This window comes from Umbelopsis ramanniana (genome assembly GCF_025399195.1).
Source record: "Umbelopsis ramanniana AG unplaced genomic scaffold K450scaffold_40, whole genome shotgun sequence".
Taxonomy (NCBI): Eukaryota; Fungi; Mucoromycota; class Umbelopsidomycetes; order Umbelopsidales; family Umbelopsidaceae; genus Umbelopsis; species Umbelopsis ramanniana.
Window position 1 is genome coordinate 91,644 of NW_026252126.1, and position 26,214 is coordinate 117,857.

General features: G+C 42.7%; 11 protein-coding genes across 11 annotated transcripts; 5 read left to right on the forward strand and 6 right to left on the reverse strand.

Annotated features, from left to right (window-relative positions):
• Positions 1–92: 92 nt before the first annotated feature.
• K450DRAFT_247953 (uncharacterized protein) lies at positions 93–1,981 on the reverse strand. The gene is made up of 5 exons (XM_051590153.1): positions 1,923–1,981; positions 1,789–1,839; positions 1,610–1,706; positions 658–1,536; positions 93–581 (listed from the first exon to the last, which is right to left on the reverse strand). Exons 1-5 carry the CDS (start codon positions 1,923–1,925, stop codon positions 292–294), a joined length of 1,320 nt encoding a protein of 439 aa, XP_051443255.1. The 5' UTR covers positions 1,926–1,981; the 3' UTR covers positions 93–291.
• A 447-nt stretch (positions 1,982–2,428) lies between these two features.
• On the forward strand, positions 2,429–2,819 carry K450DRAFT_273047 (uncharacterized protein; the record flags this gene model as incomplete). The annotated part of the gene is made up of 2 exons (XM_051593074.1): positions 2,429–2,555; positions 2,620–2,819. The coding sequence occupies 2 exons, from the start codon at positions 2,429–2,431 to the stop codon at positions 2,817–2,819; spliced, it is 327 nt and encodes a 108-aa protein (XP_051443256.1).
• Positions 2,820–2,928: 109 nt separating this feature from the next.
• On the reverse strand, positions 2,929–3,889 carry K450DRAFT_247959 (uncharacterized protein). The gene is made up of 5 exons (XM_051590154.1): positions 3,806–3,889; positions 3,612–3,732; positions 3,355–3,534; positions 3,177–3,276; positions 2,929–3,112 (listed from the first exon to the last, which is right to left on the reverse strand). Exons 1-5 carry the CDS (start codon positions 3,828–3,830, stop codon positions 3,038–3,040), a joined length of 501 nt encoding a protein of 166 aa, XP_051443257.1. The 5' UTR covers positions 3,831–3,889; the 3' UTR covers positions 2,929–3,037.
• Positions 3,890–4,751: 862 nt separating this feature from the next.
• Positions 4,752–8,138, forward strand: K450DRAFT_273049 (uncharacterized protein; the record flags this gene model as incomplete). Its single annotated transcript, XM_051593075.1, has 8 exons — positions 4,752–4,827; positions 4,891–5,027; positions 5,097–5,214; positions 5,274–5,365; positions 5,438–5,704; positions 5,781–6,014; positions 7,069–7,108; positions 7,174–8,138. 8 exons carry the CDS (start codon positions 4,752–4,754, stop codon positions 8,136–8,138), a joined length of 1,929 nt encoding a protein of 642 aa, XP_051443258.1.
• Positions 8,139–8,292: 154 nt separating this feature from the next.
• Positions 8,293–9,594, forward strand: K450DRAFT_247973 (uncharacterized protein). The gene is made up of 3 exons (XM_051590155.1): positions 8,293–8,559; positions 8,627–9,065; positions 9,135–9,594. Exons 1-3 carry the CDS (start codon positions 8,445–8,447, stop codon positions 9,430–9,432), a joined length of 852 nt encoding a protein of 283 aa, XP_051443259.1. The 5' UTR covers positions 8,293–8,444; the 3' UTR covers positions 9,433–9,594.
• A 326-nt stretch (positions 9,595–9,920) lies between these two features.
• On the reverse strand, positions 9,921–11,938 carry K450DRAFT_247975 (uncharacterized protein). The gene is made up of 4 exons (XM_051590156.1): positions 11,500–11,938; positions 11,306–11,410; positions 10,415–11,222; positions 9,921–10,305 (listed from the first exon to the last, which is right to left on the reverse strand). The coding sequence occupies exons 1-4, from the start codon at positions 11,881–11,883 to the stop codon at positions 10,286–10,288; spliced, it is 1,317 nt and encodes a 438-aa protein (XP_051443260.1). The 5' UTR covers positions 11,884–11,938; the 3' UTR covers positions 9,921–10,285.
• A 55-nt stretch (positions 11,939–11,993) lies between these two features.
• Positions 11,994–12,366, forward strand: K450DRAFT_247979 (uncharacterized protein). Its single transcript, XM_051590157.1, has one exon. The coding sequence runs from the start codon at positions 12,094–12,096 to the stop codon at positions 12,277–12,279; it is 186 nt and encodes a 61-aa protein (XP_051443261.1). The 5' UTR covers positions 11,994–12,093; the 3' UTR covers positions 12,280–12,366.
• A 1,097-nt stretch (positions 12,367–13,463) lies between these two features.
• Positions 13,464–15,383, reverse strand: K450DRAFT_295053 (uncharacterized protein). Its single transcript, XM_051593609.1, has 4 exons — positions 15,245–15,383; positions 15,021–15,169; positions 14,430–14,946; positions 13,464–14,360 (listed from the first exon to the last, which is right to left on the reverse strand). The coding sequence occupies exons 1-4, from the start codon at positions 15,327–15,329 to the stop codon at positions 13,744–13,746; spliced, it is 1,368 nt and encodes a 455-aa protein (XP_051443262.1). The 5' UTR covers positions 15,330–15,383; the 3' UTR covers positions 13,464–13,743.
• Positions 15,384–16,494: 1,111 nt separating this feature from the next.
• On the reverse strand, positions 16,495–18,635 carry K450DRAFT_301264 (uncharacterized protein). The gene is made up of 4 exons (XM_051593743.1): positions 18,185–18,635; positions 18,016–18,072; positions 17,869–17,939; positions 16,495–17,792 (listed from the first exon to the last, which is right to left on the reverse strand). Exons 1-4 carry the CDS (start codon positions 18,396–18,398, stop codon positions 16,704–16,706), a joined length of 1,431 nt encoding a protein of 476 aa, XP_051443263.1. The 5' UTR covers positions 18,399–18,635; the 3' UTR covers positions 16,495–16,703.
• A 3,184-nt stretch (positions 18,636–21,819) lies between these two features.
• K450DRAFT_247987 (uncharacterized protein) lies at positions 21,820–24,136 on the forward strand. Its single transcript, XM_051590158.1, has 6 exons — positions 21,820–22,067; positions 22,310–22,369; positions 22,545–22,644; positions 22,712–23,097; positions 23,176–23,276; positions 23,347–24,136. The coding sequence occupies exons 1-6, from the start codon at positions 21,948–21,950 to the stop codon at positions 24,035–24,037; spliced, it is 1,458 nt and encodes a 485-aa protein (XP_051443264.1). The 5' UTR covers positions 21,820–21,947; the 3' UTR covers positions 24,038–24,136.
• A 324-nt stretch (positions 24,137–24,460) lies between these two features.
• Positions 24,461–26,211, reverse strand: K450DRAFT_247995 (uncharacterized protein). Its single transcript, XM_051590159.1, has 9 exons — positions 25,893–26,211; positions 25,822–25,827; positions 25,710–25,754; positions 25,516–25,653; positions 25,406–25,455; positions 25,305–25,338; positions 25,070–25,234; positions 24,702–25,011; positions 24,461–24,601 (listed from the first exon to the last, which is right to left on the reverse strand). The coding sequence occupies exons 1-9, from the start codon at positions 26,169–26,171 to the stop codon at positions 24,498–24,500; spliced, it is 1,131 nt and encodes a 376-aa protein (XP_051443265.1). The 5' UTR covers positions 26,172–26,211; the 3' UTR covers positions 24,461–24,497.
• Positions 26,212–26,214: the final 3 nt, after the last annotated feature.

Below are 26,214 nucleotides of genomic sequence, written 5' to 3' on the forward strand. Positions count from 1 at the left end.
GATATACCGTGCTCGTCTACACACATAGCACAACTATATAAGAAAGAGCTTTCACTAAACTACTTAAAATTTAACTTCTGTACATATTGATTGCTTGTATTGGCAGATATATCTTCAGAGATAGCCTCATCTTTCATTCTTTTGGTGTATACTAAAGATTCATGATGTAGGTGTATATACTGAATACGTGTTAGACGATCATTTGTAGCGGCATGCCACAAACATACTGAATAATGCATTCCCGGTGATGATTGTTATAAGCCTTTTTTAATATTTATTTCACATCGTCGTCTACAAGTAAAGACCTTCGGGTGTTCCTTCATTCTTTCTGTATAGAACCTTCTCACGTGCTTTTCTTAAGTCCTCAGCAACAACCTTCATACGTCGCTCTCGGAGTGCTAGTAAACCTGCTTCAGTGCAAATGGCTTTGATATCAGCACCAGAAAGATCATCCTTAGACATGACGAATTCTTCCAAATCCACATCATCTGCCAACGTCATTCGGCTGGTATGAATATTGAAGATTCTACGCTTTGTCTTTACGTCAGGCAATGGGAACTCGATCTTTCTATCAATACGACCTATAGGAAGATGAAGGAAAGGTAAATTATAAGAATATCTTGATGTGAATGACAAAGGTGTTCATGATGAACTTACCTGGTCGAATCAAGGCGGGATCCAATGATTCAATCTTGTTTGTAGCCATGATAACCTTGACATCACCTCTTGAGTCGAAACCGTCGAGTTGATTAAGAAGTTCCAACATGGTTCTTTGAATTTCCTTTTCACCTCCAGAGTTGGAATCATATCGCTTGGTACCAACAGCATCGATTTCGTCAATGAAAACAATGGAAGGTGCGTTTTCTTCAGCAACTCGGAAGAGTTCTCGAACAAGTTTGGGTCCATCACCAAGGTATTTTTGAATCAACTCAGAACCAACCACGCGCAAGAAAGTAGCGCTGGTTTGATTGGCAACTGCCTTTGCGAGCAGTGTTTTGCCAGTACCGGGTACACCATACAAAATGACACCCTTGGGTGGTTTAATACCCATTTCTTCGTATAATTCTGGATGAGTCAATGGTAGTTCTACACTCTCTTTGATTTCTTGTATTTGTTGTTCCAGTCCACCAATATCTGCATATGATTCCGTTGGAGCCTTATCCAATTTCATGACACTGACCATAGGATCTGTGTCATCACTGAGTACACCGACAACAGCCATACCCTTGTGGTGAAGGAGAACACTGCATCCAGGTTCCAACAGATCTTTGTCGACAAATGACATGACGGAAACGTAGTATTCTGGGCCCGTTGAAGAAGAAACGATAACGTGATCATCGTCAATAATCTCTTCCAACGTTCCAACGCCCATGGGTGAGCCACGTAAGTCGTCTACTCGCGTTCGCTCTTCCTCGTTCTTTTCATCCTGAGGCTTTAATCGTTCCTGGTTCTGCACAAACTCTTCTTCCATCAATAGATAATCCTTGATGCGTTCATTTTTGAGAAGCTTCAGGCGGCATCTTGTAGTAGGGTAGACTGCGGTTGAGAAAGTGTTTGTAAGTATCTCTGCTAGGCGACTCAAAGGTGGCAATCACGGCGACATTCATACCTGCTGGTAGCTTTGCAGTTGCATCAGGTCCTCTCTTCTTCTTTTTGCCTACTCGTGTAGGAACAGGAGGTTCCCACTTCTTCTTCTTATCTTTATCCTAGAGAGAAGAATATCAGTTTAGTTTGAGTTTTGCAATGACTCGTCCAGCACCTAATTCGTTAACTAGTGCTGAGGTGTACCTTATCGTCCTTCTTGTCTTTTCCCGGAGGAAGTCCAGATTGTGCGTTACCCTAGTTTACAAATGAAACAGACTCAGTATCGATTGAAATAACAGGATCGCTATAAGTTACAATGCCGATGAAGCATTTCGTACCATTGTGTAGTAATCGAGTTAGTGCTATGTTCAGTGCGCGTTCGTATACGCAAGCTGGCTACGCTTGAAACTCGAAGGTGAGTGACGTATATCAGAATTTGGGAATTTAATTTGCTATGGGAATAATGGAGTCATGTGATTTTTGAGATGGCAGGAGCGCAAAGAAGAAATTCGACATACCGCCACCAACGAGCTGTCTGTTATACCTGTTTAGTGTCGTAGTTGATTCAGCCCATGTAAGATTTGGAAGGTGAAAGTAACAGAGCATTTGAAGATTCCATACCAACGCTTTCATGTAGGGCGCCAAAGCGTAATACGAGAAGAGCGGCGGTTGCAACTCCTTCGCGTGCAAAGGTGAGTGTACATTGACTTTGACAGCCAAGCTGACTACCATGCATCCATATACTAAGTGACTATGATAGGCTGCTTCAGTAACACCGAGTATACAAGAATCGAGTTCTCGCTCCGCCACACCACAATCTGTAGATAGTTTCAGTGTTCAACAGATGAATCTGTTACAGGTTGCACGACCATTCAAGAATAAGAATTACTCTGCCCCTAAGAAAGCAAGGAGCTTGAAGCAGCTACTTGCACAAGAAAAGCAGCCTGATTTTGACGTAGATCTTCCAACATGTATGTATAAGAGACATATGAGAACAACTGTATATTGCAACTAACCACAGAGTTCCTGATTTAGATCAGAATATTGAAAGCCCCCCATCCATACGGCCAGCGAAGAAGTACTGTGATATCACCGGCCTAGACGCAAAATACACTGACCCAAAGACTGGATTACGGTATCATAATGCAGAAGTGTATCAGTTCATAAAGGGCCTGGGAGTTTCCAGTGTGCAGGCATATCTGGGAAGTCGAAATGCCGCCGTGGTTCTCAAATGAACTTTGGCATTTTGTGGTCAAGTTCTGAAGCGATATTCATCATTTTACTAAATAAATCCCTTACAACTATACAGTAATGCATCCCATTTTGGAACCTTATCCAAGTTTTCGAGTAGATTGTCTGTATCTTTTACATTGATAGTGACACTTGCGTTAGATGGTAAAAGTTCACGCCAGCTTAAACATATGCATAAACGAACAGGTCTAAACTAGAATATCTATTCATCATCACTGGGTATTTCATCTTCATCAGCGCTTCCATAGTCGTCTTCATCGACGACATCATCGTCACCCTATTGTGTGAATAGCATCAATAACATGCAAGACAAATCAAAGATACCGCGTGATCCCACATACCACTTGATAAGACACCACAGCACTTTCGAGCAGGTCCTTCATTTCCTCGTTATTTGGATTGACCAGCTGAATAGGAGTAAGCTGGTTTCGATTTTTTATCCTACAAGATAAGAGAAAGAGAAGTTTGTTTATATCAAGCGTTGTTCAGTGCAACTCTGGTCGTCATCAATAGTCATACCTAGGATCAGCCTCGGCCTCAAGCAGTATTTCGACCATAGCTATAGCAACATCCGGATCGTCAGCAAACTCGACAGCCTTATGTAGAGGTGTATCTCCTTCAAGAGTATTTTTGATGTCCAAGTCAATACCATCGTGGCCAACGAGCAGTTCGAGACAATCTAACGATCCATGCTTCGCTCTATGCAAGTCAAAAGTTACGAGGCGTTCAATACGGTCTGCAGTATCCTTAAATTATCACATAGCTTTTTCACTTACGCATAATGTGCAGCTGTATTACCGGCACCGTCTCTAAAGTTGATGTCGTATGATCCCTCCTTGAAGATGTCAGAAACCATATCATCCTGATCGTTCTTGCATGCCGCCAAGAGTAGCTCGTCTAGACGAAAATCCGGAAATCAACAACTACTGCAACATTTTACTCCAGCATTTGATAGTTGGCTATTACTCACTATTGGAAGCGCCTTCGTCTGACATTATGTTATACTGTTGATTGTCAGAAGATCCGGTGCGTCTGAGCTTCACCTGAAATTTTAAATTTATCTCGTTGACGTACATCGGAGGAGAACAAATCTTGTGGCACTTGCCCGCTGGTAATCGAACTTCGTCACCATAGGTATACCTCACACGCCAAGTGGAATGAGGTGGAGTGTTCTAGCATTGATGGTAACATATATGGGCGGCTTTATCATTTTAAAGTGGTATGTAACCACTTGATACCTGTTCGACTCGAACTGTCGGAAAGAATAGACATTTGAACTTTATGGTGCACGGCTGTTCATGCACACAACCATAATGTAGTCCCTGTTGCGCAATTATGTCTCTCATAAATATAAACCTATTTAAGTTTTTACATATGATTTGCCTATGCGCTAGCTACAGCCTGTTAGTAAGAAGGAATATATCATTATTCTAACAATTACTCGTTCGAATCAATACAACATAGCAATGTAAACGAGGCAGTCGCGAAGATGACAGTAAACAATGGATAAACAGCCAGAATTCGGCATTTATGCATCTGCGTGATATGTATCATTTTCCAAGCCATTCCGTGGTAGAAAAAGTGAATAGATAGGTCAAGCTAATATCAATATTCACAAGTTGCTGGACCAGGGCTGTATGATTATACAGCGAGACGGAATGGCGCTATGCTATAGGAATCGAATCATAGCATCCAACGTAAATTAATATAGTTATGTAGATATTAATACGTTCTGAACAGTGTGACTGAACTATTTCCAATCATTTCAACTACTTCCGGCTTTCCAGCGTAGCGAAAAGCACCCAAAATGGTACCTTTAAATGACATAATTAAATGGCTTTGGAGCAAGATCAGCAGTCAGGCCATTCCTTTACTTCGTTTGCCACAAAGTCCGTCAGGGTCAATAAAGTTGCCCAATGCCTACATTGGCTCCTGGGAAGTTAGTCAATGTTGGTGACATACCTGTAGTAGTTGTACGACTGTTAGCAGAAGGTTCGAGTCCCACATTCACTTTTATGATCAACCTCATGTCGCTCACCAGTCTTTCACCGATAGGAGGGTTCTCTCAAGTATATCTTGTGACGCTGGATATAGACGACCCAAATATAAAAACACGGCAAGCTGTACTGAAGCAGATGCTAGTCAAGGATGAAGCAACCCTTGAGAAATTCAAAAAAGAAATTGATGTTATGGTAAAGTGATTGTTTCAATATAATTTTCCATAGGTGTAAGCCAATCTTAATCGTCTTTTCTTCAAATAGAAGCGATTAACGGGCCACAAAAATATAGTAGAGTATTTTGCATCTGGAATAACGGAACTGGAACAAGATGCTGGTCCTTATAAATATGAAGTACTGATTCTTATGGAATACAGCTCAGGTTTGTGCTGCATCTCACGAGTTTCCATTTGAATTGGTTGATAACAAAAAATGCTACAGGAGGAGAAGTGGTGGATTTAATGAATAGCCGTATAGACAATAATCGCATGACCGAATCCGAAATCATTAATATATTTGCCGACGTTTGTGAGGTAAGCTTTGCTTTCGTGAATTCCCCCTCTGCACACATGAGCGACTAGTAACGAAAACGGCAACGTTCTTAGGCAGTCCTTTGGATGCATTCCTGTAAGCCCGCCATTATGCACCGAGACTTAAAGGTAGAGAATGTGCTAGTTTCCGAGGATGGAGTATACAAGCTCTGCGATTACGGATCGGCAACTACTGTGGATACTGTGGATTCTATAATCTCTCAAGGTCGCATAGAAGTGCTTGAAGACGATATCAGTACACAAACTACATTACAATACCGGGCACCAGAGTTGATCGACGTATCGCGGCATCGGCCGATCTCAGAAAAGGTTGATATTTGGGTATGTGTTCAAGCGGTGGCAATGTACGGTGAGGAAAGGTCAACCAAACTGACGGACGTGCAAATTCATGCAATAGGCACTCGGAATTCTGTTGTACAAGCTTTGCTATTATACCACACCTTTTGAAGAGAACAGCGAAATCAATATCCTGCATGTTTCATACACGTTTCCCAAAGCTCCACATTACTCTCTGGCACTTCAACAGTTAATAAGTTCCATGTTACGAGAAAATCCTGATGACCGACCAAATATCGAACAAGTCAAAAAACGCGTCGAAGAACTGCGAATCTCCCCACCAACAAAAAAAAAGGTTTGACATCCAACTTGGCTTAGTGGTATTCATAGTTTTGTATGCAAAGTGGAGTTATATTTATTAATACGCAAAATACTTTCTTTCTCTTCCATCTTACAGCGCAGGTTCTGGGCGTCGTTTTGGTCTTAGTAACCACATTGGCTCTGATGCCAGAGTATACCATTTCATTCAAATTTTCACACCAAGAGACCACCGGGTCATCCAGAATGTCAATCACTCCCGCAACAAATCCCCATAGCCAATCACTCATGCACCTGCAGCATAAAACATTAACGACGTTAAAACTTTTCATTAGAACAGGCACAATTTTTTCATCTCCGTCATCGGTGTCGTTTTTTGATTGTTTACAGGCCCATCGCCTTTTTCATATTGGCCGTACAACCTTATTCCTGCCAAGAAAAAAACCCTCAGTGGAATACGTTCTCAATCGTTGGTCCACACTTCATGTACAGAATAGCCAGCAGTGGCTATTTAAGACTTTCACGAATTGCACATGTTCAGTAAAAATATACCTTTTTTCCTTTTAGCTATGTTGAGCGAGCAAATGAAAGTTGATGTAGACAAACAATCTTCACATCTCGGCTAGTAACGTCTATTTTGTTTTTTCATTTGGATATGCAAATGATGTTTGGAGTGTTTTACTTGAGCGAATACCTCCATGTTGGCCACACACCACTTTATTTCCGCGCTCAGCAAGAACGAGTAGGAGTTTGAATTTCCTAAAATAGCCATTGCAAAAAGGTTATCCAGGTGGAAACAGCCCTTCTCCCAAGCGCCACCGTTGTCTTCACCTTTTGCTCTGTCACCAGAGTATACCTTTGCTATCACTTGCAGCCGTAACTCATGGAGCAAGATCCGTATGCCCGTAATCACAGACCACATAGAATAGCAACTCCTACACCGTCCGCGGAAGGTGATCCATACAGAGTGAAGTCAAGTTCAGGTACCATTCAAAATTCATCTCTTTTTTGCCATTTGGGAATGTCACATTGCAAGTTTGGAAGAAATCAGAGCAGTATTGCACTCGTAACTGAATTCAATCGGCATATAGCAACAACTCAATGGAAAGGATAACGCCGGTGTCAAATCGAGTACATAAATACCACCCCAGTGCGTGAATACGTTAAACTAACTAACACATATGTTTGTTTGATAGATGGCTCATCACGACGGCATAAAAATGATAGGGGGGTAGCGAAGGAATCGAAAGCGAAGAAACATACGTATCAGGAGCTTGATGAATTTGTCGACGATCCGTACGCTGTGCCCGGTCAGAGATCGAGGCATCACAAAGAACCACAAAGCAGAGCTATCTCGTATCTACCATACTCCAATCATCCAGAAAATCATTACGCACCCTTTAATGAACCCATGTATATTGAAGACGATCTGGCTAGCGTTGATCAGACAACGAACAAAAAGTCAAGTACGCTGCACGATTCAATTGCCATGGAGGCGGTCGATTATTTGCCAAACGACTCTCAGTCTATGGATCATCTAACCAGCGCACCAAAACATGGCAGCAACCATTTATCACTCTCTCTGCCCTCAAAACGAAAGCAAGCGAAACGAAGTTGTTGCGGTATTTCAAGAAGAGTCTGTGTTTATTCGTGGTTTGGTTTCATCATTGTTGTTGGTATCATCTGGTACTTTGTATGGCCCCGCACACCAGAACTATATGTTGGAGGAGCTTCATTGCACTCAGATCCGCAGTGGAGTAACGTTTCATCGGTCTATTCGCTGGAGACATCATGGAACATCAATTTCACAGCTGATAATAGTGTCAATTGGGTGCCCACTCAAATTCAAAACATGCACTTTCTCGCTTACGACCCACTGACTGGAGCTACATTTGGAACAGCGGACACTGGCCATTTTGTTCTTGCATCCAAGGCACAGACTATTATTACCATACCTATGAACATTGCTTATAATACCACATCTGTAATCGACCCTACCTTTCAAAATCTATATAATGCCTGTGGACCACAGAAATCTGGTAATTACAGTCAGCAAATTTTACGAATTGCTTTCACTGTTACACATTATATATCTGGAATGGTAGGGTCTACTTCAGCTTCAATCATGCCTAGTGGCTCCTTTGCTTGTCCTATCAGCTAAGCTATAGGATGTAACGTACTCAAATGCTCATCATGTGCACACTCTTCTCCTCGCCCTCCGTTATTCCTCCTCTCCCCTCCACCGCCACTGTATTTTATACACTATTCACATTAAACATACATCAACTCTGCAATTTTACTGAGACTTCCATTCTGATAGACACAAAAGCATGTATCGACTTTGAGTCGCCACAGATGAATTGGAAAATAATGAAAAAGCAGCCTTCTAATGGAAATGTCCGCTTCAAAACGGGAAGGCTGGCTTTCCATTTCACCAGTCCAGCTTCCGTCTGTGTTATCAAGCTGAATGTCAAAACTCATTCAACAGCCAGTGGTGAAGCAACTTTTCGTCGAATTACCAAAGATAAAAGTCTTGTCCCGCCCTCACGATGCTAGATCAGAGATTACGGTTTATGTAAAAGGTACGTACGGTAAGCTAGAAGCCAAACGCGACTTTTACTCATCCCACCATTGGGTCGGCACTTGCAGGATTTCTAGCGGAAGGCGATACACCCGACAACTTTGCAGACTGGATGCATTCTCACCGCTTATTGGTTTTATCCAAAAACTGGGCTCCTGCCGCCTTAGGGTTTTCATGGCCATCGGGCACCGCCAGCATACCGGTACCGGTGGCAACACTCGCGTCAGCAGGCTACTTGGTAGCAAGCAATATCCGCAGATTATCCCAACTTCGATTGCCAACACCAGCGACGATGTTAGGTGCTGTTGCGGTGGATGTTGGTTTGCATGCTGGTCGATTAGCATATCAGTTCAATACAGCGACCACGGAGAGCAAACAGAGAGCTGAAATATTTGCTCTTCGACTTTTGCGACTACGACGTGAGCACGAAAATGTACGCATCGTTGCTCATAGCCTTGGCTGTCGACATGTAGTGGAAGCCATATCGAATCTAAATGCTGACGAAAGGTTTGAAAGATTATAATCATTGTACCATGGCTACGAACCTATGCCTAATCTTTCCAATGCTCTAACTAGACCCGACAGTGTCCACCTTTGTGCTCCAGCTCTACTAGCTGAGGACATATTACGACTCATTAAACCTGAAACAGGTGGTTTGGCAAAGGAAAAGACGAATATCTACTATTCTGGAAAAGACTTGACATTAGGCATCCTTCTTCGAGCTATTTTAGGAGGCAGCAGACCACTGGGCGAAGTCGGCATCTCACCGAACGTACCCATAGACAAAAGTGTAGAATTGATTGATGCGAGTTCCTCTCTTGGCTTTTTCTCGCATACAGACTACGCAGATAAGTTTCATTTTATGGCACGGTAGGCGTTACCATGACATGCCTTTGAAAGATCCATTATTTGCATATACGTAGAAAGATACCCTTGGCTGCACACATCGGCCGTTATAAATGTTAAAGAATTGCCAATGCACAGTATAGAATGTGCTATCTATAAAGCCATGTAATAAGAGGCAACAGAGTATGGGGTTCTTTGAAAATGCCATTGAAGAGAGAAGGAAACATTGAAAATATTGGAACATATGATTTGTAAAGCTTATTCATTTTATTACTGTCGGAAGGACGAGTTCTACAAGCGAATGAGAAGGAAGTTTCTTCTCAAGGAATCTGCTTTGCGAATTCGCGTTAAGAGTTTAGGCATATATGTTCTCTTTGCTTACTGCTATTTCCTCTTGGTTTGATCTAAGAACGTAAAATTCTTCTGATGAATCCATCAAAATTCTCTCAATACCGTTTTCATTATCAACACGGGTCGTAGTCTATATATGCATGTTTCATCATATCATTGCATTTCATTCCATTTCACTTCGCATTTTGCTGTTTATATGGTCTTTATACAAGAAAAATAATACAATGTACTCAAATTTCACAAAATTTTGATATACTTTTGTTCTAGGCTGTTTCATTTCACAGTGACACCTCAACGCTTCGCGTGACGGCATTTATTTTACCAGGCAGCTTGGTTGTTATGGTCATTATGTTCTGTTGAGGTAGTGTTGTTACCCAACAATGTACGAAGCTCGTCCATAAGCTTCTGCTCAAGTGAATCGAATCTATTGTTAAGCTCCTGGTCCAGTTGTTCAGCAGTCAAGGGTTGTGAAGAATCCACGTTGCCAGTGGGAGTGGCAGATGGAGCAGCTGAATCGACGGAGGAAGGCATCAAAGTGTTGGCGGGATCGCTAGTAGGAAGAGATGCGGTGGGAGCATCAGAGGGAGGAACGCTGGAGTCACTCAAGTCATCACCTGAGACATCATTTTCAGCAATCCAAACGTTATCGTGGGTCTCACCATCGGTGGTAGGGTCAGTTGTAGCGGTGGGCATAGGAGCATCACTGGAAGGTGCGGAAGAAGGAGCATCCGTTGCGAGACCACCCGACACGGACGCATCGCTAACGGGAAGAGAAGAAGAGGGAGTAGGAGGTAGGCTGGCGATGTCAGCATCACTACCAGAACCCCCATTGCCAGCGTTGGCAATCTTTGTTTGAAGGGTCTGAACAAAGTTCTGCCATTCTTCAGTGGTTGTGAAGCCACTAGTCAATGCAACCAATTGTTGCAAAGGTTGAGCAGCGTTGGGATACTTGGTCTCAATGCCTTGAACGAACTGCTGGAAGCTTTGTTGAATGTCTTGAACAGAGGTACCGTTGGCGAGAAGTTCCTGAAGAGAGGTGACTTCGGTAGGGAATTCAGAAGAAACAATGCCGGAAACTGGGCTGTTGGAGTTGGTTCCATTATCGGTACCGGTATTGTTAGTGGCTGGGTCGGAGCCAGTAACATCACCGGTATCAGCATTGCCAGTGGATGGGTTAGAGCCAATATCATCGACACCAGGGCTCAAGACATCGTCTTCAGCCCAGTTATTAGACAAGCCTGCGTCGGAGTGATCATCGGTATCATCAGCTGTGTCATCGCCATCATCAGTTGGGTCAGCGGGAGTGGTAGTGTCGGTTGGTTGAGCACCAGCATCAGTGTCAGTGCTGGAGGCTATGGGAGCAGAAGCAGAGGCTGCATCAGATGGCTGTGTACCATCTGCTTGAGTGTAATCGCCGGGAACGACTCTCAAACAGCCGTATCCAGAGCGACCAGTGTTACAGTCGTCCTATTAAAAGAAAGGGTGTAAATAATCAGTATAAATTTTCTTCTGAATCAGGCTTGTATACAATTCTCGGTATTGGTACATACCACATTCTGACAGCAACGAATACAAAAACGATTGTCGGCAGGTTCAATAATGGATACAAAATAACTGTATCCCTGGCAAGAAGCGCCAACGGGCTTGCCGTTACCCTATTTTCGGAGAACATGATGTCAATATACACTAATTATATCTTTTTTCGGGGTCCAATAACAAATACTCGAAAATATTGGGAACTTACATGATTATCATACTGACCACCCTCATCAGTACTGCTGAGTTGATAAGTGGATGGGTTCATGTAACCTGTCACTTGCTGATAAGTATCGTTTTGTTGGTAATGGGCGACGGTGATGAATCCATCAGGGAAAGGTTTGGCACCGGGAACGTCGGTAGGGCCATTGCTACAGAAAGGGATACCATTGTCCTCGTTGGTGGCGACCTCAAGACCGGGCTGAGGAGGCAAGAACAAACAAAAATCGCTTTCGCTGACAAGTTTGATAGCATTGGATGGCGAGTCTCCAGATGATGGAGAAGCTGTAGTAGTTCCTGCATCTTGAGGAACTGGGACTGCGTTGACCAATGCAACGGATGCGAGAACAGCGAGGGAGCGTGTAAAATGCATCAATATTATACTCCCGAGCTGGAAAGAACAGGCGTTAAAGAGAAGAAGAGAAAATGATCGTCCAAGGTTTATATTATATTGGAGGTGATTGACTTATTTTTGTAACTCGTGCCCCACGAAATTTTCTCATTGGACTTTCATCGGCCATTATTCCATCAGAACTTTGCCATAAGAGGAGTTTCAATCCTTCGCTGTAAGTAACTACAGTCCATGCCAAGAACATGCTTTAAAGCCGCGATGTTCATGGTGTGGCTGGCTGGCTGGTTTTTGGTAATGATTGCATCGCCCTCAAGTTGGGTGGTCTTTGTGCCTGACCTGAAAATAGCAGTGTGCCGACTGACTTTTATGGACTGGGCCGATTTGCTAAGCCAAACCACTTTTCTCGATCAACTCTAGATTGATGTACAGCTATAATTGGATCAACATAGGCAATGCATCTCACAAAGCAATACAAATGGCAAGATATAGTTTTCGAACTTTGAGAATACCAGTGTACTAATACTAGTGCAAATCCGGTTCTGATTGAAACAACAATGCTAAGCGGCATATAGTTTTGCACCACATTATATTCCTCGCAATATAGTATTCGATATTTAGTCACATTCGTGCCATGTTTTGATCCAAAAATAGGTGTATTTAGCGCATGTTGAAGCTGGGCTATGCGACCCACTACAAACGAACATGGGCGCAGTAGCCTATTGCTCTTAGATTCAGAAGTATAGTCGTCATAAATGATCAATGACCTTTTTGCTGCTTATGGAGAAAATCAACCGAACCGCTCCTGTAATAAACTCTCTTCAGCGTTGCGGATTACCAACAAAGTGTAATTCTGGTGATTCTGGGAAAAAAGTTCGGTACATTCAGTACTTCATCAGGAGATGCTCTTCTTTTGATGCAACGTGAAAAGCCAAACATCTGAGTTATTTGGAATGTATTCTTTTTATTATTGATTGCAAAGTCGAGATTCATACGATACAGAGGTTTCGGTATTGTACCCAAATATGGGGCACAAAAGAAAAAAAAAATACCTGGGCGGGCTGCATCCCTGCGATTTATTTCCTAGTCTTTTTGATCTTCTCCTAAGCTGGAGTGCACTCTAGATAATCAACCCAAGATTGAGTTGAAGTATACATTTCTTTTCTCTTGTCGATAAGATCATGCCAAAATATGACGTTAGTACCAGCGCCCTCGAAGCAGATGGCCAGTAGCGTCTGTCATTCAGCGCGCTGCTCCGACAGCTGAAGGAAAATAAAAATTGGGAATGCCCTACCTGTGAAAGACAGTCATGGTACAAACACACATAAAAGACTCAAGAAATTGAATACAGTCGCCTGACACCATTGCTTAAACTGTGCCGCCTTTATATATCTCATTGTGAAATAGGTACACTGATAATACTCAACTTACACCAAATGTTTCTGACCCAAGTTTGGGTCCCTGGATGCAAAGCAAGCAAAATTGGTTACATACCTATTGCTTACACGACTTAACATGACTTAAGCCACATTATATCAATTAAATGGACGAATGAGTATAGACACTAACACTTCTCACAATCATCATTCTTTTGAGCTCCTCAGAAGCTTTTCAGTGGATTCATCTTTATATATCCAATTTTCTAATATTACAATGCGATATTCCTGTGTTACTACGAAAAAAAAAATCATTGAGAAACTATAGAATAGTGTCGATATAATAATATCTTGTCAAAATTGTAGCTGGGAAATGTGGGGGAAACGCCTTTGTAAATGTTGACAAAGACAAGTTATGGAACAAAACGAGGGAGGTGAATACAATGGTACATCCCACGTAAATAGACGCGGATTATTTTCATAGAGAGGATATACAACCCAAACCGCTTTAGGCTTGGGAGTCATGGGAGACCTCATTCTTTTCTTGGTAATGGCTTGAGACAGAGGCGGTTGTATCAGTGTCAACGAAATCGTCAACAGTGATGTTAGTGTCGGAAATATTCCAAGTGACAACGGCAATGAGAGGGAAAGAAATAAAGACGAGAAGCCAGCAGATCAAGGCCTCCCATCGCAAGTCGGTATGAACAGCATCGATACCAAAAGAGATGGCACCGCCAGCAGACTGAACAGCCTTGTAGAAACCTGCATAGCGAGCAAGCATTCCAGGGTCATTGCTCATAGCACCCATAAGCCAGTAGAGGTAGGTTTGATAAAGAGCATCGGTAAAACCATAGAAGATATAGAGAACAAATGGACCAGCAAACCCAGGGTCAGTCCAGTGAATAGGGTTTGAATAGGAGCGATCGAAACCAAGCTGGAAAACGAAACCTCCCGCCCAGACTGCCATACACACTACAAAGGTAATAGCGAGACCGATAAGACCACGGCTACGACGCTTGAGTTTGGCATAATCGAGGACTTGGCCAAGGAAGATAGATGCAACAATCTGCATAGCCCAATACATGGTACCATTCAAACTTCTTGTGGCAACATCGAAATACAGCGCTAATGAATATGAAGCAATTAGAAAAAATTTTCTTAGCGGCAAATTTTTTTTCGGCGTGGTTAACTCACCATTAAGGCCGAATTGATAGGAGTAGAACCAATTGGAAGCCAAGAAGGCAGGCAAAAGAGCCATGATTCTCCATTGACTAAAGACACCAATGACACCCTTCAGTTCCTGCTTCCAGGTGGTGTTTTGAGCCATATGTACACCGGTTCCATCAGTTCTGATAACCGAGTTAGGTTTGCAAATCAAGAGCGAGCACAGCCCACCAATGATCATGATAACAACGAAAGCAATGTATGTTCCTGTTGAGACACCGCCTTCACCACTGCTGGTCAAGTTGAGACCTAGGGGAATTAAGGAACCAAGGACACCACCAAGATTGAAGAGAGTCCAGAAAATAGAAACATATTTTCCTTTGTTCTTTTCTTCTGGGTAACTCATCATAATGGAACCTTGAGCTGTCCACAAAAGACCGGCACAGCAACCAAGGATAGCACCGGCAGCAATGACGAAAGCGGCGTTAGCCTTAGTATCGTAGACCCAAAGCGATACAGAATACAACACATATCCGACGGAGCCAATCTAGTTATATGCCATACAAAGTTAGATGTCAAGTCGAAGACAACGTGCTTATACATTTGTGTGACGACTCCTACCAAAAGTGTATATCTAGGACCAAGGGTATTATTGACAGAACCTGCGAAGAAACCAACGACGGCAAAACAAGCGTAAAGTGCAGCGTTGGAACTATCGGTGAGATAGACATCCGAGCCGATACGACCTCCAGCTCCCAATCCAGACAGTGCTACATGTCAAATGCAAAAATGAGGACCTTTTCGCCACAGTAACGCAAGGTGATACATTATGTATGAAGTCTTACCGTTATACATGCCAGGACAACAGAAGCATACGAAGCCCAGTAGTATGATTTGCACCAAAGGACTATTGTATCTGATTTTTTGCATGCCTAATAGATGTGAGTAGGGTGAAGAAGAAGGACAAAAAATAAAAAATAAAACGTATGGGATGCTGCAGGATTTATAACTAAAAAAAAAAAACCTGGACAAGTCAGATTATTTAAATTACCCTGAAAGGTGTGTTCCATGTTTCGGTCTGATGCGGAGACTGGGCTGGCGTAAGAAGCGTGGTTGAAAAACATCGGAGAATTTCATAATTAGCCTGAGAACCCTATTGGTCATGGTCCAACTACCATCATGAATGAAGCAACTTGAACAGCCTAGCAGGTGTCTTGGATGTTTGGTTGTAACCGTAAATATACTGGAGTAAAAAACTTTACTCAAATAGCAAAACCATGGCGGTGAAATTTCTCTCTATTAGGGCGGTGGGAAGGACAGATTAAGTTTTACGCTAAGGTCATTGAACCCTGAAAAAACATTGCGTAGTGTATGAATGAACCCTGAATAATCTATTTACTCAATGAGAACCCGTTCCCGTATAAACGGGAGGAACTGGTTTATCCATCCCAGCCACTCATACCCCGTCGACATGAAAAACTTTTGCCCGGTTTGATAGTCCAGCAGAGCGATCAGCTCTTCGAATTAGGATGAATCCGAATGAAAATGACATGAAATAGCTATGTAACCGATGTAATGTAATGGTCTGGCCCTATAAGGTCAATGACGAGTGAACGTTTCCTAAACTTCTTTTAACTCGCCCACCATAAAGGAACCGACGGGATCTGATTTTGTGCATTTCATTAGTGACATTATTTCGTCCCCGCGACGTCTTCGCAAGTTCCGAATGCATTTGTCACATGTTTCAGTTAACTAAAAGGTGTGTTTGTGGGGTGAAATGAGGGGCAAATAGCGCTTGTAGTAATCTCACTTCTCGAAAGCAGCAAGCGCAAATTAAGTTCATTTGGTCAAACATAGCCTGTTTGTACTCATCGGTTGCATGCCGATAAAGGGAATGCAATGGACAACGTGGGACCTCCAAGACCCTGCAAGCCCCTGTCATTCTAACTGCGATCGAAAAGTCTGGGAAAAAAGTTTTTTGAATTTTCTAGTGCCAAGGTGGGGGGCTCAATGGCAAAGAAGATCATTTGAACTGCACACGTAAAGTAGCCATTTTTCCTGGGTTCATCCAATTGAGTCAAGCCAAAACCGGTTTCACAGTTTTCATAAAAAGAAAAAAGTTTAATGAAAATATAAGTTCATTGTTGCAAGAATTATATACTATATAACACACTAAAAGGGAGGGAGTAGGAAATGCAATAACAAGAAGATGTGGTGGAATGCGAAGCAATGGATTATGTTATAATATGGCATGGGTGGCAGAAAGAAAAAAAGTATAGTCCCCGTTCAGGAACCTCATCGCCTCTATATACGCCTTTGCCAGATTTCCATGCTGGAGGAGTTTTTGCGGTCGCTGGACCTATTTACAACGTCTTCGTCACTGCTGGTATGATCACTGCCAACCTGTTCGGACTCAAAGTCGACCATGAAATTGGATAGCTGTTCTTTTTGAAGATCTTGGTTTTGAGCCTTAAGATTCTCCTCAGTAAGAGCTTCAGTAGTCAAAGGCAATGAATGGTCAAGACTGGCATCATTCAATGCTCCAGAAAGGTCAAATATAGGTTCTGCGAACAAGCGATCAACGGCTTCCTTCGAATTTTGATCCTTCAACAATTCACAAAATGACCTTCCATCGTCCAGACGAAAACAGACCTGTCCGTCCGCAGAAAAAAATGTTGTATCGAGATCAGCTGCTGGTGAGCCTTTTTCAGAGTGGTTGTTTTCAGTGCCTGAGGAAGAGGCCGTAGGAGAATGTGGCGGGTTTTCTTCTGGAAAATTATTTACATTGACAAGCTGTGGAGACATGCCGGTCACACTGCTGGCGGGGGAGGCCGACCATTCGGGAGATGAATTGGCAGCGATGATCATGGATACAGTGCCGTCAGGCGTAGGTTGTGTGAGCCGCTGTAGTGGGATAGAGATATTGGAACTTGATTGGAGTGGGATGCCTTGGATGATGGAAGGCTTTGGCATAAGCTTGGGTTGAGCCCGTCCTGTTGAGGCGGTGGCTGTTCGATTGCCAGGATGTGGGGCAATTGGCACCAATTTCCGCTGTCCGTTTTTCTTTTGACCTGGCTTACTGCCTGGAATACGCTTTTGCTCCGCTGCCTGATTTGGAGCTTGGAAGGCGGGAGCGTTCATTGGGTGGTGCGGGAGTGAAAACTCGAAACCAATGGCGGACATCCCATTGATATTTTGGCACTGTAAGCGTTGAATGATGCTTTTGAGCTGTTGATTTTCCTTCATCAGTTGAGCCGTACTCATGAGATGGGCATGTTCAATGCTCTTGATTTTCTCCTCAAGCTCTTTGACATAACGCTCTTTGCGCTCTCGGAAGGCCCGTTGCGCAGCACGGTTTTGAGCTTTGCGTTTTTGTTTGATATCAGGTTCCAGCTGTCAAAGCGTAAAATAAGATACCAATGAGTGCCTGGTAAAGGGGAAGTTTTAAAGAGGAGTGTGGAACACTTACTGTCATTGAGCCACTTTCCATGGGCTTGCGGCCAGGCTTTCTGGGACCATTGCCGTAATCGTCTTCACCATCTGTAGGACAGTAGTTAATTCGTTAGTTTTCAGGTGGCGTGTGATAAGCGGAGCCAAAAAGAAAAAAAATGCGAACCCAGGCTATCTTCGTCCTGCGAATGATTGGACAGCGAATCTTCATAGGCTTGAGTGTCTGATTTCAGTGACAAAAATAAACCAGGTAGGAAAATGAAATAGTAGGGGGTAGGTTAGTAAACTTTTGAGACTATACTTCTAGTTTGGGATGCCTTTGTTCTATCACTCACGTAAAGCTTTGGCAATGTTGCTAGCTGCTTCCTGATCATCATCCCATTTTCTTTTGTCCTTTTCTTCAAAATGGTTATAGTAGGGTAGAGGATTGTCATAGCTAGCCAAAATGACTGGTCTTGCAATATCGGAAGTCTGTTGACGGCCTGTCCAGGCTAGTTTCTCACTACTGGATTGTGGTTCATTAGAATTTGCATGGCTCTTGATAGTCATATTGAAACGGGTGAGGATTGATTCGAGCAGCTTGACTGAGTGGGGAAGTGATTGATGTTCAGGTTTGGTTTTGTGGGCCAATAAGTCAAAGGTAGATTTTACGCTTGAAGTTAAGCAGCCGTTTGAGTGAGGTTTATACCTCAAACATCCACAGGAATCGACGGGTACTTATACATAAAGACGGAGTATGATCTCCAATGCGGAAGTTTGTCCATTCGGATCATGTGTTTGGAAGTGGATGAACGAAGTGATGGTCTTCACAGCGTGAATATGCCTGGTCTGAGGTTAGGAAGTTCCTGGTCTGAGGTTAGGAAATGTATGAACGGGGGGACAGTCCGAATTTGGTACGCCCAGAAAATATTGAGTTTGAAGCCCAAAGTTGTAGTAGGTGACAGTTTGCTATCGTGGAAGTGAGCCGAGAAGCAATGGTGAACTTCTTTACGATATGCTAAGGGGTGAATATCTTTACGTTGACCGTTTGCTGAAAACTAAACTGCCAACATCTCTCAGGCAGCACCCAGGTGGGGTAAGCATACGGCTGAGTTCATACCTGATCAAAAGTAGAAGGTTGAGGTCACAAGGCATATTTGGAACAAACCAAAAATCTCAGTTGTAATTAGCCACCTGAGAAAAAGGTAGAACCGTTTTTTGCTTTGGTTTAAATGTGTATGTTTACCCACCTGAAAGAAGCCATGGTTGACGACGCTAAACAAAGAGATATAGCTTTACTGGTTTCCCGTTATCAGCCGGATAAGAAAACGAAACCAAATTTACATTTGTGTAACTCTGATATCTCTTGAAGATGTGGATCCATTTTCACTCAATACCAACCAGTAAGACAGATGGGATTTGGCTGGTCCGAATGTGAAAATACTTGCTATTTCATGCACAGTGTTAAGTTCAATCTAAAGGTGCTATCCTTGATTATTTGGATACATTGGAGATACCATGATGTTTATAAAATTAGTCTCGTTATATTGAATTTCCAACAAATGAACTAGTTGTAGCAACTTTACCGAGGGAACGGACATGAAAAATTTCTTTTGCAAAACAATGTTCTAGCCGAAGCCACAAAGTTCCCATCGCTATCTTAAAATACCCGATCGGCAGCTCATACCAATGGATTCAAAGGCTCAAACTCATTTCCTCTATACGGTAGAGCGCAGTATGCGGTTTGACTGCGTTGTAACGAGCAGCTCATGGTGGTTGGTAGAACCACGAAATCGAAATCAGACTCGCAACACCTCATATATGGCCACATACTCTCAAGGTAGGCATGCTTCAGCAATGAGATAAAACCAAAATGCTCGTCTTGTACCATGCCATGTGGAGAGAAGCAATCGACATAGAAGGACAATGTCCGGTAAATTTGAAAAGTGTGTGAATCCTGGCGAGCTCCAATAGCAAGGAGAGAAATTGTCAAAGTACCCATTATACCGCTATTAAAGCGATCCCACAAAGTTTCACTTCCCGTCGTGAATGGTCAAGCTACTTGTTATGGTGCCGAGGCTAGCTTTGGCTTTGTATGCTATATAGTTCCGCCTTGTGAGCTTAGAGGCAAAATGTACGGCTTTGACAGTGTTGCCTCTTGTGTCTCCATCCAATCTCCTAGTTCCAAGTACATAAGTGTTTTATCCTTCCTTGGGGAAATTGGACTGACGCTCATGAAAAAAAAATTGTGTTGAATAACAGCGTTAATTGGGATTCATTTCAGAGCTTTTCCCTAGAACTACGTCTGCACCACCACCCCCAACAAAGTGTACTGGATTGCACGCTAGCCTTGTATCAAGCGTCCTCAGGACCTTGCTCGACAAGTATATGATCAAACAGATATAGGTAATAGCCCTCCATCGGAAAAAGTGCAGAGATAGTTATCACAAGCAGAAAATAAGCCAATTAAATTCGACTTAGCAAAACCAACAGCCTTCGAAGAAAAAAATATAAACTCAGTTTATGACATAACAAGTGAACTATTGCCGACACCGCTGCGTGCAAGGAAGTTATATTGCAAGGGAAAAGCCTTTAAGGAAGTAACTATGCTCCTCCAGATTGAGGCTTTGAGTGGACAGGGGCGCCAACCATAAGCCTGCGCCTACCTTAGTACTTTTGCGTTCCCAGCCTTTTTCCTTTAGGTTACCTTCAAAAGCAAGATCTTCATATTTAGGTAAGCTTATATTCTCGTTCCTTACAATCTTAAATCACAACTTCTGTACGTAAATGGCAATGACGTGCTTGTAGGTGACTGTCACACTCGACACGCCTTCATGGTAAAGTAGCACAGAAGTAAAAACTTTTTTTTATCCTACTTCTTGTAATATACTACCAGATAATATTTTGAAAAACCAGAAGTAGATGAATGAATTGAAATAAACGAGGAGGCGCGAAGAGGTTTTTTTCTACAAATAAAAGAACTTTTTTTGTGGAAAGATACGATCCAAACGCTTTGCACTCGGGACCTTTTATTTTACAAGAGTTGGCACTGCTGAAATAAAGAACAATCATGATTTTCCGGATACAGCTCCTTCATCGAAATAAACGAAGTAACAGTCTCTTCGGTTTAGATAGATGACTGCGACCGTGACCTATACGGACTCGACCTATCATCTGGCAATCGACGTAGTTATACAATGATGGCAAGGCGTTTGGCTGGTAGACTGCTTTGCGGTTAGGTGAGAAGATTAATCGATGAGCAGTGCATTAGTTTAAGGAGTCAGGGCACAAAAAGTGGAAGTACAATTGACTGAACCCATTTACTGGAACGCTAATCCTGTAAGTTTGCGTCATTTGCAACCTTGTTCTATCGATTTGTTCTAAGGAATTCATGACTGTTGAGATGAGATTGTTGTTTAATTCTAATGATGGATTTCTATATTTTTACCTATTCGATAGACTCCCGGTTCTTACTTTTTTAATCTTTCTTTTCCTATAAAGCGTACTATGTTTCAATATCATACCATATTTTCGGTATTACTCGGAAGTGGCATCGTTGCAGCGGAAAAGCTTAAAAAAAATCCCAAGAGGATATCTATAGCGGCCATGGTTGCCAAACAGCTTCTGTCCAGTGGGCATTGTAATAAATTTTTTATTAAAAAAAAAAATTTGTCCATGAGCCAGCAGTTTTCTATAGTATTCTTCGAAAAAATTGAGAAAACCTCGCCTCTCCACAAAATTGATTTGACCTGTGTGAGGCAATAGTCATACATGAGTCTCAAATCTTATTTTTTTGTAAAAGCTGTATGTTTGCATATTCCATGTTGGTAACCGCGCACAAGGAACTAATCCAATTCTGCACAATGATGCTGGACCTACTTTTGGCTTAACGACCAGAGCCTAATTCTCAAAGGAACGATTTAGCCACTGAGGTAATTTGGGTGAACAAATTTAAGTCACAGCACACGATCAAGGATCGGTCGGAGTCGTACGAGGCCAAATTTTCGATGGGCAAGAAATGCTAAGACAGCTTTCCGTAATACCTACCTCCTCTTATTTTTTTTTTCTTATACGCCTGATACACTGCATGTCAACAAACTAGTACATTTGAAAACAGAAATGGAGAACAGCAGCGATCAAGCAGCTTCAGAGCTGGAACTCAAAGAATTTTTGCGCAATTGCGGCCTTGGACAGTATACCGATGCTTTGATTGCAGAAGGGTTCGATCAGTTGAAATCGGTAAGCTAAATAACAAGGGCAAATTCCAATTGAATGTCAGGGGAATGGGATATGATCAAGCTCTATCAACATTGCTCAACGACTATCCACTTGATCACGCAATGTGACACTTTACATGTGGGCACAAGTGACATCTTATGGCTCCATCGCCTATTATATTTAGCCAGCGAAATTGTTATTCAACCAAAACACCACCTACTTTGACTGACATTTTTTTTTTTTTTTTACTTCATTATCAATAGCTTTTTGAGATTATTGAAAGCGACTTGGAAGCTCTAGATGTCAAACGTGGCCATCGACGGGTAAGTGTGCCTGGCTGCCAAGAACGACAGTCTTTCCAATTAATTTTTTTACCCATTTTTTTTTTGGGTAAATCTCTCTACTCGATTTGTGTGGCCACTTGCTGATCCTCTTTCTCCATTTTTTTTTTTCCCTTTTCCCTTATTGTATGTGTTTTACGCCATGTTCATCCTACAGTTACTTCAGCGAGCCATTGCCAATGCAAAAGGGTATGATCCTAATTTGCCGTTGCCAACTACAAACAATGCTTCATCACGGTCTTCTGCCACATCATCAAGTATGTATTTTGTAATTTTCATTTCTAAATACGGCCTTGACTAACCTGATGGACCGCCACTTCAAAGCAGACTCACCCAACTATAACCCCAACGGACGACATCTACCACCTGTCGCTACTTCGCCTGTAGATATCAGAGCCGACACAGTTTCAAGCACGGAGGAGGATAATTTTAGTGAATTTGCAAGATCCAAACGGAAATATCGTCGACATGCGAAAGCTGACAAAAACGCGCCTATCAAGCCTCCTTCTGCCTATGTGATGTTTTCCAATCAAGTCAGATCAGAATTGAAAGATTATAATATGTCATTCACAGACCTCGCAAAAATAGTTGGCGATCGATGGAAGTCGATTTCGTCTGAAGAAAAAGATCAATATGATCGAACGGCGCTAAAAGCAAAAGAAGAGTATTTGGAGGCGCTTTCAAAATATGAACAAACGGATGAACATAAGGTATGATTGATATGACAAAGTCAATTCAAACCCTTTCATCTTTTTACTTTGCTAATGCTGATTGGCTATGAATAATAGGATTATCAAAGATATTTAGCCGACTTTAAAGTGAAGCAACAAGCCGCAGCTCGCGCCGTGGGCAAGCCAAGAAAACGGCCGAAAATGGCCTCTCCGAGTAGGCAAGTAAAATTATTTTTGTGTATGCCATCGATATAATGGATTCCATGCTTATATTCGTGTTGTGTTTAGTGGCTCGATCGCAGATGCCAGCAATAACTCAAATGGCAACAACGGAGACACGAGCAGTAGTAGCAACGGAAACTCTATAGCCAATTCAAATGAGCACGCTACACCAATATTACAACCATCATCGAGTCGAAGCGATATAGCAAGCTCCACCACCGATTCCGGTATATTCTCAAACTCCTCCAATTTTGAACCTTATGGAAATAGCGAAGCCGTCTCTTCTTCTTCTGGGCCGACTTCGGTATCTTCTGGTGATACTCGATCGATGGGTTCAAATGGATGGTATAAACAAGGTCGCTATCACCATCATCCACACAAACTTAGCCAGTCGGGTCATCATCGACCGCCAATACAATCTGGGGAGTCTTCGGAATCGCGAAGTACTTCGGATCATAGTCAATTTACGGGTTCTTCCACCTCCAATTCCTATTCGCCGTCAACTCCTTATGACTCGTTACCGCTGACCAGCAATGTCCGACCGCCGTTCAAAGATCCTTCAAAGTTTGATCGCAGTGACATGTTGGAGACGTCCAAACCTGGTATGATGCAACGGTCGTCGCCAGCAATGTACCAACGACAATCTAACCGGCGGTCTGACTCGATTCCAAACCCGTCGCGCTTGCCCCCACTACATACACCAGTTTCCACTGCGGTTGAACGCGATGGTGATGGCGGCCCTTCACCAGCACTATGAAGCCAACTCGCTAGCTCATTCACTTGATCTCACAATAACCCAAAAGCAAAAACACAGCACCTCTAGCTGTCCTACATACCAGTTTCCATTTTGCTTTCGATGTTTAACTCTTTCCCGCCCTGACACCTTTCTTTGATGTGCGTGCTCGAATACGCATAACACCGTCTGGAATTCACAGTGGTAACAAGTACTCCAGTATGGAAAGAGTAACTCATTTATTCAAGCTGTTCTCACAGTCTTTCGCTGTACATTGTTTTTCTTTAACTTCTCACCATCGCATCTGTCACCATTTTTTCCCCAATGATTTTTTTGCTTGCTGTTGCAGACATGCCGTCCTTACTTTTCTTGGTTGCTGCAACTCCAGTGTGGGGTTGTTCTGCTATTAACTTCTTTACCATTTTGTAGTTTTCTTTTTTATAACAATGCAGTGCGAAATATAGAATGTTTCATTGATGGATGTTCACAAATGAGATTGATCGGGTTCAATGGTTCGCCAACTGTTGTTCATAACACCTCGATAATTCCAAATAGGATATTCTTGCTGAACGTTTCCAGCCGAGTCGACTATTAGGTTGCAATGAATGAGGTTGCCATAAGTAGGAGATGTCAGGACAATGAAAAAAAATAACAATGAGAAAGTCTAAATAAGGTTATGCTCACTGACCTGCTCTGCTCAGAATACGTTTGGTACTAGCATGAAGTTGAGCCGTCCACAAACACCACGCCCACATTTTGGTTCCTCCACAATAAGGTTGGTATAAGTCGGCGGTAACCCACGTACGGCCGTCGTCAGCGGAAACGTCGACCCGTTGAATGGATCGACCGCCCCCAGACAGAGCATAGCCTCGCACATTGCATGGACCAGGCTTACAAGACACGCCATCGGCTGGCTCGCAAACGTACGACTGGACATTATATTCCCCTATCGCTGGGAAGTTGCACCATACTTTACAAGCTTGCTCTTCACTTTCGATCTATAAAGCATGGCTTAGTGTCTTGCGTTGGCTGTTGATGGCGCGGGTGATAACTTACATTGGATGGTAAAATTTTGTAGTCTTTCTGCTGAAAGTACGCATTGGACTCGTGGCTTTGGATACTAATGGTTTTTAGATATTTAACCGACCGAGCACCGATGTAACCAGGTACTACTACTCTTATAGGATACCCATGGTCTCGAGTGAGAGGTTTGCCGTTCATCTAGTGCGTGAAATCATGAATTAAATGCCACGTGAAGACCAATCAAGTAAAGCCAAAAAGTAAAAATTACCTCATAGGCCAGAAGCACGTCCCCATATTCATCGCTGCATTTGGAGTGTCTATAAGTGTTTCAATAACGCTAACCAAAATCAAACTACACTATGTACTTACAGCGCCTTGCAAAGTGGTATTGATGAACCGTAATTCTTATCTTCTTCACACTAGTGGTCCTCAGTACGATGTGCTGCCGTAAAAACCCCAAGTTGAATTCACTGACGTACCTGTTCGACGGAAGAAAACGATGCATGTAATTTTGCAACATCTTCAGGGTTTGATACTACGCCGGCGGCCTTGAGTACGTCACGAAGTAGGCATCCAGTATAAACGGCATTACCCACGGCTCCTGGGCCCCAGACAACCTAATAATAGGTGTTTAGTTTTCTTATCAACCGAGCCATGTCACGCTGGGACCTACCCCATTTGTCTTCTTGACTCTATTCAATCCATCTCTTCGATTACCCTATAAAAATGGTTCGAGTATAAATAAGATCAATTGCATCATGTTCTCTGTAGTTAGGACAGCTTACAGCGCACTAGATCAAGAAAATATAAGTTCCAAATGTCATGATTTGAAGGTCCGCGAAATCCATTACGTTACCTGGAGGGTGGCCATGACAGTGCGCTTGGTGAATTTCGACTTGAGATCAGCTACGGTGAGGTGAAGGGGATTGCTAACAAGGCCAACAATGTCTACTTCATGTGTTTGAATGTCAATTTCAGGAATGGGGCCGTGATTGCGATGGAAGAACAAAGGGTCCGGAGTAATGTAATGCTGAACTAGCAGTGAGACCTGTGGTTCAGCGTTGAACGGTTTATCTTTGCGTATGATAAGACCCTTTACGTCTCTTTCTGGCTCATGAGCGTATTCTAGAGGCATGGTGAATAAAATGATAACGAGAAAAACCACAGAAGGACAGCGT